Source organism: Entamoeba dispar, genomic scaffold (genome assembly GCF_000209125.1).
Source record: "Entamoeba dispar SAW760 scf_1105229463163 genomic scaffold, whole genome shotgun sequence".
Classification (NCBI taxonomy): Eukaryota; Evosea; order Mastigamoebida; family Endamoebidae; genus Entamoeba; species Entamoeba dispar.
Genome location: NW_001855555.1, coordinates 36547 through 47027, shown reverse-complemented (window position 1 = coordinate 47027; position 10481 = coordinate 36547). Strand labels below are relative to the sequence as shown.

General features: G+C 23.7%; 5 protein-coding genes across 5 annotated transcripts in view, besides 23 other annotated features; 3 read left to right on the top strand and 2 right to left on the bottom strand.

Annotated features, from left to right (window-relative positions):
* The window catches only part of EDI_269710 (uncharacterized protein), a gene marked incomplete at both ends in the record, with an annotated part of 1215 nt that extends 109 nt beyond the window's left edge, over positions 1 to 1106 (bottom strand). Inside the window, one exon of the mRNA XM_001733474.1 lies at positions 1 to 1106. This exon is cut by the window's left edge and continues 109 nt beyond it. Within this exon, the coding sequence (XP_001733526.1) occupies positions 1 to 1106 (1106 nt within the window).
* Positions 1107 to 1967: 861 nt separating this feature from the next.
* Positions 1968 to 2019: a sequence feature (AT_rich).
* A 134-nt stretch (positions 2020 to 2153) lies between these two features.
* Positions 2154 to 2182: a sequence feature (AT_rich).
* Positions 2183 to 2655: 473 nt separating this feature from the next.
* Positions 2656 to 2735: a microsatellite.
* A 330-nt stretch (positions 2736 to 3065) lies between these two features.
* Positions 3066 to 3135: a microsatellite.
* A 26-nt stretch (positions 3136 to 3161) lies between these two features.
* EDI_269700 (40S ribosomal protein S24-1, putative) lies at positions 3162 to 3584 on the top strand (the record flags this gene model as incomplete). Its single annotated transcript, XM_001740721.1, has 1 exon — positions 3162 to 3584. The coding sequence occupies one exon, from the start codon at positions 3162 to 3164 to the stop codon at positions 3582 to 3584; it is 423 nt and encodes a 140-aa protein (XP_001740773.1).
* Positions 3585 to 3617: 33 nt separating this feature from the next.
* Positions 3618 to 3649: a sequence feature (AT_rich).
* Positions 3650 to 3671: 22 nt separating this feature from the next.
* Positions 3672 to 3699: a sequence feature (AT_rich).
* Positions 3700 to 3759: 60 nt separating this feature from the next.
* Positions 3760 to 5262, top strand: EDI_269690 (uncharacterized protein; the record flags this gene model as incomplete). Its single annotated transcript, XM_001740720.1, has 1 exon — positions 3760 to 5262. One exon carries the CDS (start codon positions 3760 to 3762, stop codon positions 5260 to 5262), a length of 1503 nt encoding a protein of 500 aa, XP_001740772.1.
* Positions 4193 to 4230: a sequence feature (AT_rich).
* Positions 5013 to 5162: a microsatellite.
* Positions 5263 to 5374: 112 nt separating the features above from the next.
* Positions 5375 to 5395: a sequence feature (AT_rich).
* Positions 5396 to 5495: 100 nt separating this feature from the next.
* Positions 5496 to 5537: a sequence feature (AT_rich).
* Positions 5538 to 5989: 452 nt separating this feature from the next.
* Positions 5990 to 6022: a sequence feature (AT_rich).
* Positions 6023 to 6234: 212 nt separating this feature from the next.
* On the bottom strand, positions 6235 to 6576 carry EDI_269680 (uncharacterized protein; the record flags this gene model as incomplete). Its single annotated transcript, XM_001740719.1, has 1 exon — positions 6235 to 6576. The coding sequence occupies one exon, from the start codon at positions 6574 to 6576 to the stop codon at positions 6235 to 6237; it is 342 nt and encodes a 113-aa protein (XP_001740771.1).
* A 303-nt stretch (positions 6577 to 6879) lies between these two features.
* Positions 6880 to 6920: a microsatellite.
* Positions 6921 to 6937: 17 nt separating this feature from the next.
* Positions 6938 to 7594, top strand: EDI_269670 (uncharacterized protein; the record flags this gene model as incomplete). The annotated part of the gene is made up of 2 exons (XM_001740718.1): positions 6938 to 7382; positions 7443 to 7594. The coding sequence occupies 2 exons, from the start codon at positions 6938 to 6940 to the stop codon at positions 7592 to 7594; spliced, it is 597 nt and encodes a 198-aa protein (XP_001740770.1).
* Positions 7595 to 7806: 212 nt separating this feature from the next.
* Positions 7807 to 7916: a sequence feature (AT_rich).
* A 192-nt stretch (positions 7917 to 8108) lies between these two features.
* Positions 8109 to 8187: a sequence feature (AT_rich).
* A 584-nt stretch (positions 8188 to 8771) lies between these two features.
* Positions 8772 to 8818: a sequence feature (AT_rich).
* Positions 8819 to 9296: 478 nt separating this feature from the next.
* Positions 9297 to 9346: a sequence feature (AT_rich).
* A 234-nt stretch (positions 9347 to 9580) lies between these two features.
* Positions 9581 to 9635: a sequence feature (AT_rich).
* A 53-nt stretch (positions 9636 to 9688) lies between these two features.
* Positions 9689 to 9719: a sequence feature (AT_rich).
* Positions 9720 to 9760: 41 nt separating this feature from the next.
* Positions 9761 to 9788: a sequence feature (AT_rich).
* A 95-nt stretch (positions 9789 to 9883) lies between these two features.
* Positions 9884 to 9969: a sequence feature (AT_rich).
* A 117-nt stretch (positions 9970 to 10086) lies between these two features.
* Positions 10087 to 10114: a sequence feature (AT_rich).
* A 59-nt stretch (positions 10115 to 10173) lies between these two features.
* Positions 10174 to 10277: a microsatellite.
* A 61-nt stretch (positions 10278 to 10338) lies between these two features.
* Positions 10339 to 10466: a microsatellite.
* The last annotated feature ends 15 nt before the right edge of the window (positions 10467 to 10481 follow it).

Genomic DNA, 10481 nt, shown 5'->3' with positions numbered 1-10481 from the left:
TCAATAATATATTGTAATGAAGAAGAAGAGGCAGTGAACATAATCATAAATGCAGATGTTGCAGTTGCTACCTGTGGGAGAACTCCAATTTCAAGTAATATTGGTCCAATTACCATACCACCACCAATTCCAAGATATGCAGCACTAACTCCAGCAAAGAATGCACCAATTGGAATAATTAAACAATTCTTTACTGTCCATTGAACTTCTCCTTCAACCTCTTCTCCACGTTGTCTCCACCATAAAAATATTCCAACAATAATAGTCACAGTTAGCATTAATGGTCCCCCAATTACAGTTAAAATCCAATACCAAGGTGTTCCACATTCAATTCCAACAATACTATCCATTTTTTCTCCTCCTTTAAGAATAACAATAAAGAACATAACTGCCCAAACAATAATTAATATTCCAACTGACAAGACTGCTTTTATTATTTCTCTCTTTAATAACGTTTTCTCTTCTACTATTTTGGCTTGTTGTTGTGCCTCTTGACTCTCGTCTTGAGGCAGTAATTTTGGCCCAGTTCCTTGTTCATCATCTTCTTCTTGAATTCTTTCATCTACAATAACAGCATTATTTCCATTTTCTGATGGTTTCATATCATCATTGTCATTATCGGTAATATCTGGTTTTGATGTTTCAACAAGTTCAGTAGCTTTAGTAGCATCTCTTTTCTCATTTTCATTTTTCCATTGTTTAATAGCTTTAGCAAAAGTTTTATAAGAAGTGAATCCAAGTAAAATAACTAACACAATAATAATTAACCAACTAGGAGATATAATATTGAATATTACCCCAATCATAGTTCCATAAATTGTTAATGGTTCAACCATTAGCGCAGTTGGATAACTAATCAATGGCTTATAACGAACAATTGGATGTCTCTTCATCCAAAGAATTAGAAACCCACCACAAGCAACACCAAATGTAGTTATTTTAGACAAAGGAATTGCTTGATGAGGGTCCATTTGAAGAATCAATACAAAAATTACTAAATAGAAACAACCACCTCCAATACCTGAGCCAGCACACAACACTGCAAAAAATAATGAACCGATGGATCCAACAATCAACTTCCAATCAAATACAAATGTTGATTCCATTATTTCAATATTCTTGATGAATTAAGTTCTTTTATTTTAAAGTATTTCCACTGTCTCTTTCGATATTTCTTTTTCAAAAACTGTATCTTTCCTTCCAAATCATATAATCTACAAGAAAATTGTACTTTTTCGGGGATTTCTTCTAATAATTTGTATAACTAACAATTTTTAACCCTATTAGGGGGTTTTCTTTGTTTAATGAACTTATTTAATAAAATAACACCATAAAAAATAAAATGATATTTTGTACCATAAATATCTCATCTAAAAACTAATTAAAGTTAAATCTTGAATAAATTCATTTTCCATTTGTCATAATTTTTTTATTTTGAATAATGACATTAGTCTTAACTATAAAATTATTTTTATCCATTCTTTATCAAAAATATATGTCTTATGCTTAAATTGGAGCAAATACATACCAAATTAACATTCTCAGATTGGAAAACTACAAAAGAACTTTTCAATGTATAAGTCGTTTAATGTCAACAAAAAATACTTGTAGACTGCCTAAAACCAGAAGGTAATTTATCTTCTTATAACTCTAGAATGGGCAGTCTTCTTTTAATGAGTGATAGTGATGTATCTGAAGAAATTATATGTACTTTAAATCGTGGTCTATGTCTCCAATCAGTAGAAGTTTTGAGAAATGATACAATTAATATTCTTCAAGGTCTCTCTCAACATATTTTCTCTGAAACACCTAAAATACAAATAACCCAGAAACCATCTCCTTTTAACGTTTAATTATTAGTTTTGTTTTTAATATGTCATAATTCAGAGTTAAAATTTTTGGCTTCAAAAAAACAAACATAAAACATTAATCATCACTAAATTTTTTTATATATTAACTCATAGCAGTTTTAATATAAACTAACATTTTTTTTCTTAAATAATAAAGAAAAAAAAATTTCGTGTTGTGATTAAATAAGTTATTGATGAACAATTTTAGTATGAATAACTTATCAAAAAAAGTAATGTTATTTGAAGTAAAAAATGAATAGTCTTTTATTTGGCTAAACACTATATGAGTTACTTTCTTAATAGTTTAATTAGATAAATTTATTATTTAATTTGTGTAGATAATAGAATTGTACCAATTATATGATAAGGTCAATATGAATATTATTTTGTAGTTTTAAAAAAAAAACTTCTTTATATCTCTTTTTTTTATATCAAAATAACTGTTTTATCTCTTAATTTATATTAAAGCATTACTTAAATATAAAGTCCTAAAAAGAATAGTTGATGATTTCTTATCAGTGATAGTCTTTAATAATATAACATATAATCATTTATTCGATCATATTTGTATTTAATGATAATTAAATGAATCTAGAATAGAATAATATAACAAACTCTTGTGTAAATATAATTAAGAATCCTTAAAAGATGTTGTTAAACAAAATACTATAAAAAAAAAAGAAATAATTATTCACTTCAGTAGAATCATGTTGCTGTTCTAAATACTTTTAGATTGAAGTAGCAATTAATTAATGTTGAAAAGTCCATTGAAGTTTGTAGTCATTATTATATTTAGGTTCATATGAAAAAAAAATTAAGAAAATATTCAAATGAAATAATAAAATGAAATAGAATGAAGGAAATAAATACAAATGGAATAAAACAGTAGGACAAATCATTTTAACTATTATTAATCAAGATATTATTATGTTATAAAAAATAAACCAAAAGAATTTTGTTGTAAATTGAAATTTTTTAAGTATTACATCAGTAAACTAGAGTCGTTGAATTATTTAGGAATATAAAATGATAGGTGAGTTGGCATTAGACAAATAAACAGTTTAAATCACATCCAATTATAATTCTAATAGTACTAAATAATAACAGTACAATAGAATAGATTTACTGTAAAAGAATAAAAAGATGTGCAAATATAAAAAGTGAATAGAATGAAATAGGATGAGTTTGATATAAGGTTAAAGAAGAGATTTAATGAAAAACAAGAATAAGAATAAAAAAAAAGAAATAGTATAAATAACAAAAAAAAGAAAAGTTAAAAAAAAATTAGGGTTGAACTAAAAAGAAGGGGCAATGGCAACTCAAAAGAGTGAAGTCACCATCAGAACAAGAAATCTGATTGTTAATCCATTACTTTGCAGAAAGCAAGTAGTTGTTGATATTTATCATCCAGGAATTGTTCAACCAAAATTCACCGAAATTAAAGAAAAGCTTGCTAAAATGTACAAGGTAAAAGATGTTCAAACTATTGTTCTTAATGGATTTGTCACTAAGTATGGAGGTGGAAAGACATCAGGATTTGCATTAATTTATGACACACTCTCAGCTTTAAAGAAATTTGTTCCAAAACACCAATTAATTAGAGCAGGATTAGATAAGAAGACCAAAGCACCAAGAAAAGCTAGAAAGGAACATAAGAAGAAATGGAGAATGTGCCATTCATTCAAAGATTATAAGAAGAAAGAAATGAAGAAAGCATCTAGAAAGAAGAAGTAAAGAAAATAAGGATGATGTATCTCTCTTTAATGGTTTTTTTTTGTTTTTAATAAAAAAAATTTTAACAAGAAAGAAGAAAGAAGAAAGTATATAAATATAAAGAATAATATTTTTAGAAAAGACAAAAAGAGAATGAGGATTTGATAACTCATCTAGAAACAAAATTAATCATATAATGACAACACAAGCCATCAGAGGAATTGTTTTATTAGTTAAAGATTCAATTGATAAAACTGCACAAATATTGTATTCTACAGAAGAATTAAGTAGTGAAGAAGAAACATTCATTATAACAACATCATTTCCTGATATGATAACAAAACATCCAGATTATGTTTATTTTAATTATAAAACATCATTTTATGTATCAGTAATTTTTAATGGACGTAATGAATGGGAACATAAAACACTCTCATTAGTTGGAATATGTACAGTTCCATTTTTACATCAAATTAGACATATTTTATTAACACTAGTACAGGCATATCAAGTACAAACAAAAATGATTAATGAAGAATTATTAAAAAGTTTTATTCCATTAGGAAATGTAGCTTTCCAACCAATTTATACATCAGCACCTACAGCACATGCACTTATTAATAGACTTGATATTAATATTATTTCATTGATTAAATTATTTTTATTAGACTATCGAGTTTTGATTATTGCATCAAAAGAACAAGTGGCAGTATCTAGTGAAACAATCTTATTTTTGTTAAGTCTTGTTCCAGGAGTTTTCTTTGGGAAACCAGAAAATATAGAAATAGAAAAATTACAATTACCATTATCACTAAATTCAGAAGAACGACCAGTTTATATGCATTTAACAATGGATAATTTTTATAGAATAGGGGAGAGTAATGGAATTATTGCATGTGTTAGTTCACCATTAGTACTTCAGAAGTCAGAAGATTATGATGTTGTAGTTGATTTATCAACAGGAAAGTTTATTTATCGAGAGAATAGTATTAGTAAAAGTGTTGAAGTAACTAAAACAGATAAAGTTTTTATTTTTAATGTTAAACAAGCTATTACCAAATATAATCATGGAAATGGAAAAGGAAATGAAGGAAGTAATGAATGGGTATTTGGGGAAATGACAAATTATGTTCTTTCATTATTAAATGGACTTGCTCGAAATAAAGAGATGTTCAATGGAAAACCATTCAAGATAACAGGAGAATTAGAAGAAGTTGGTGTTGATTATGGAAGAAATTTTGTCAATAGATTTATAAGAACCAATCCATTTAAAGAGTGGCAAACTAAAATGGAAGCTAGTGGATGTATTAATAAGTCATATGAAAGAGTCCATCCTACATTTTCAGGTACTATTGGAAGTAATTCACAAGATATGATTAAAGTTTATTTAAATAATGAATTCATTATTAATGGAAGTATTGCACTAAGTAATTTCAATGAACGATTAGGAGAATGGAAACGAAAAAGAAATGAAGGAAAAGTAAATGAAAAGAAGGAAGAAATAGTACAAGAAAAAATACCAACTAAAAAGACTAACGAATCTTCAAAGAAAGAAGATAAAATAAAAACTTCTCAAAAGGAAGAAGAGATCAAAGAAAATTTAGATACAGAACATCAAGAAAAGGATGATACAAAAAAACAAGAAGATGAAAAAAGTTTTGTTGATGTTGATCAACCAATAGATTTCTTTTTCTCTTAAGAGATGAAACAAACAATGAATCTATTACATTGTTTTAATAATTTGGTTACTAACCACATTAATAATGATAATTTGTTTTAACTCTAATAAAATAAAAGGAATATAACTTATCATATTATTTTTTAAATAAATTCAAAGTCTAAAACTATTGACAAATATTAGTTGTGATAATTTTTTATTTAAGTCAAAGAATAATGAGAAGATATAAAACATAATAATCAGTACCCAAAAACTTTTTTTATAATTTAATAAAGAATAAAGTTTTATTATAATAAGTTGACTGATAGTATGTAATTTAGTTGTACTTATTATATTTTGTTTTGAAGTGGATAAACATACAATATTATTATTATAATCAGTTATCAAGATTATTAGAAAAATCTAATTTTATTGTTCCAAACATAAGGATTGTTTAATCTGGACAATTCTATAAGTCAACATCATTCTACAAAGAACTAATTTTATTTTAATTGGTATTTCTCACTATGGCAGAGAGTTTTAAAAATTAAAGTGATTGAAAACAGAAGAAGCTTTAATCTCTTCTGATTATTGTGGTTATTTATATATCTAATTTAAAAGGATAATAATTGTTTTGATAATGAAATATTAACAATATCACTTAGTTTCCATCTTTAAATTATACCACACCACTCTTGTTAAAAACAATATCAATGTTTTATTCTATAAATTCAAATAAACAACCCAATATCTTTAGCAATAATTAGACTTTAATTTGTATTAATAAAAAATTAATTTTATTGTTAATGTCAAAGTGATTAAAATGATAATTTCAAACTATGTTTAATAGACCATTGATAGAAACAACTAATATTGTTATGTTTTGTGAAAAAGATGAATGACATTGATATCATTTCATTTATGTTTTAATTCTTACTTCTATCTAATCTTATAAAAAAATAATTTCATTCAGTATTTTAATATTCAAATAGTAAACCAATAACATAATATGAATTAGATTTCGATCGTTGAAAGACTTGATTGGATTGATGGAAGAAGAGAGTATATAAGTCCAATATTAGATAAAGGCCGTAATGAAATAAATACTTTAATTTTTCCACAAGTCAATATCATAATTGTTTTATCATCCATCACAATTGTAGAACAACTGTGTTTTCCTCTCCCAAACTTTGAGACATTATCATATATTTCTTCTTCTTTTAAATACTTCAAATTATCGTTTGTTTGTTGTTCATTGCTTGTTGCAATTTCAACCTTATTGAGGTCATACATCGCTACTTCAATTGAACCAGGAATTCGTTGTTTTAATTCATTACAAAAAGTGGTTAAATCCATTTAATTCAGTCTTTGTAATTTAATAGTTCTTTTTTAATTTTCTGGTGGTTTCATTCGATCAGTTATGTATAAGTAAAATTTAATAGTTGTGTTATTATTAAAGAAGTGTTATTTAAGACTAAATCAACTATTAGTAACTCTCAAGTTTTAATAAAGATAAATGAAGGTAAAGAGAAGGAAACTAAAGGTATCTCTGGGGATGATTTAATAATATTGAATAGAATATAACTTTAAAGAAGAATTAAAGAATTGGCAAATCAAGTTATTATAAAAATCATTAAAAACTATAGTATAAACTATAATAAAAAATAAAAAAAATAAAAAAAATAAAAACAACAAAAAAAGTAATTTGGTTAAAAATATGGAAACTACAAGTTCATTTGATGAACATATTTTTCTTGAAACTTATTATCAAGCCTCTGGGTGTTCAAGTAAAATAAGCGAACACGCAACAAGGATTAGATTATTATTAAATGAATTAAATAAACAAATGTCTGTTTATGGACAAACAAGTCATCAAATCAAAGAATTACAAAATGAATATCAATTTGTTCACGGCAAGATTGATGGAACTATTCCAGTTGACGAGGTATTAAGTAATCCGAAATATAACCAACTTGTTGATGGGTTGAAAGTGACTCAAGAAGATGTTGTTGAATTTCATAATGATATTATTGATGATGAAAATTGGAATAAACTGGATAAATTAATTCAAAATGTTCATGACACACCACAACACCCAAAACAAGTAGTACTAAATTTTAATTTAATGAATGATTATTGTCAAAAAGATGAAGTTCAAATTCGTTTGTTTTCTATTAATTCTTTTTGTAATAAAAAGAGAGTTTAACATAACTAAAATATAGTGAAAGATAGAATCCAAGAATTGGAAACAGAAAATAAATATCTTAAAGATCAATTACACGAAATTAAAGATGCTTATAACAGAGCTCAACAAAGTCGTCATAACAAATCTCCATTTTATGATCAAGTTCAACAACCATCTCAGAATATATAAAGGTTCTTATTTAAAATAGCATTGATATTAACACTCTCATTCTTAATTAATGACTTCTTAAGAGACTTGTTTTTCTTTTGTTGTTAATTTCACAAAATATACATAACAATTAGTTATTTTGCAAAGTATTAGCTTATTATATTTTAGTACTTAATAATTAACGAAAATATTAAAATTATATGATGTTTGTTCTTTTTAAATTATCTGAAAGGAATAAAAATTATAAAGTTATTAATTTTTATTATCTTTTCTATATTTAAAATAACTTTTTAGTTAGTGTATTGAAATTAAAAATTATGAAAAACATATACATTATTATTTACTTGCATTACCTATCAAACTTAACTCAAAACAATAATAATTTATTTTTCTAAAGAAAAGAAGTTATTTAATTCTTTAAGTTATTGAAATTTAAATAAGTAATTATTGATGTTTGGTATTTAATTCATTTTAGAGATTAAATTTTATAATTCACTTTTATTTAAAAACAATAAATTGTGAGTCTTTGATAAACATATTAAAATTCATGATATTTTTATCAAAAATTTTTTGATAAAACTCATTATAATAAAATAAAGTTAAAGAAATATTAACTAGAAAAAATTACAACTAGTTCTTGTATTCGTAAAAAGGTTTAAAGTAAAATGACCATCAAACAAGTTCATTGCAATGTATTTGAAATGATTAATTTTAAATAATTTATCAAACGGAATGAGAGTATTTAGATAGCCAAAAAAAAATGAATTGTTACCAATAAATTAGGTGGTACTTCATTTTTATGGTATTTAAAAGGTTATTATAGTTTTACTTTATATATGGAAAATATACTTTTTATTGACTTGTGAATAAAAATAAGATAGTGGATACTGTAATGAAGTAATTTAAATATTATTAAGAAATAGTTTTGAAATTGGTCAAAAGTAGATTGGTTTTGATCTTTTTAATATTGTAATTGGTATTTATTGTAGAATATTAAATTACTCTTATTTCTAGTGATGTTTTAATTTGATTAATTTCTCTTAATTAACATTATTACAGTGTGTTATGTTCATTATAATATCTTTTTTCTCAAATTTCATTTCTTTATGATTAATTAATATTATCATTTTCAATTTGATTTGATTTGTATTACAATTGTTCTCTCTTTTATGGTTTTCTATTTATAAGAAAGAAATAGATTTAATTATTAAGATAATAACTATATTATTAATATTAATTATATTTGTAATATCTACTTCAACATTTCTTCAATGACTATATTTTGTTTGATATTTCAAATACCTTTTTAAATTAATTGAAATTATATCATTAATGGTAATATATTGATTTTTATGATATGACTAATTGATGTATCCCATTTAAATTGGCAATTAAGACTTCTTTTAATTATTGTAGAAATACAACAACTATTCCAATCTAAACACTTACTATGATATAACATCGTTATATAGTATTTATTTATCAGAGACGATTTGAAATTAAATATCACTCAATTTAAAGCAGAAGTTAAATGAGAATTCTTATAACATTAAGTATTAAATGAATAAGAAAAAAGTTATAATAATTTGACTAGGTATTGGTAACATTCATTCATAAAATGATAAATAATAATATCTCTCATTTATTCAAATGATAAAGGAGATAATAATTTAATACATTTTAATCTTTTAAAATACTTAAGACACTTTTAAAAATGAATTGGTTAAAAATATTAACTTATTTTATAATGAAATATTCATTATTAAAATTAAAGTTCATGAGTTGGAGTAGTTATGAGTTATGAAAAGACAAGATAGCAGGATGTATAAAATGAATTATTTAATATTAGAAATGAATCACTTGGATAATGATATCATAAATATTGACTTCATTAAATTAATCTTAAAATACTTTCAAATAAATAGTTAGAGTATATAAAAATATAGAATTATCTGTCATCTTATTTTTTAGGGCCGCCTCATTTTTTGGTTATTTGAAATTAACAACTTTAAATAATTCTAAAATTATTTATTCTTCAATAAATATAAGTAAAATATAAATTCAGTTAAAATAAGAATATTTTGCACCAAAAATTAATTCCATATTTTTACTCAGTAAAAATATAACATATAAATATTATTTTTAACATTGACAAATATAATAAATGAAATTAGTCTAACTCTTCTCTATATTTTTATAAATAGTTTTTAAAATAGAATACAATTGTAGTCTTGTTTGCAAAACTTTTCTCCGATTTCATTGTTGATTATACTAATTATTTTATGTTATATATCACATAAAAAAAGGAGGTAATATTTATTTAACAAATATAAATCAATATATGTTACATATAAAAAGATAAAAAATTATCAATAAATAAAGTATTTTATAATTTTGTAGAAAGTTATGAAATACTTTATTCAAAATATGTTTTTGTGACACTAGTTTTTCTCTTTTTTAATTTGTTTGTGTTTCATGGTAAATCAGATCTATTTCTTCAAGACAAGAATACCATTAAAATTATATAGAAATAATAAATATCCACCAAGAAATAGATTTAGAAGATATTATCAATGTTATAAATATAATCATTATCAACAAATAATAGTCATAATCACTTTAATAATAATTATCATATTTATAAATACCATAGTACATTCTCAAATAATCACAATTATAATAAAAAGAAAAGAAATTATTATAACCACGAATACCATAACGTAGGTAAAATGTTTAATCAATATTATTATGAGAATAAATAATGTAAAAGATATAGAAATAAAAGATATTACAAGAAAAGACAATGAAGAAAATACAAAAGAAAAAGAAAAGAAGAAATAATACAAGAATGAATGAAAAGATTTGAAAAGATAAAAAAGATAGTGAAAGAGAAATTATGTAAGAAAGA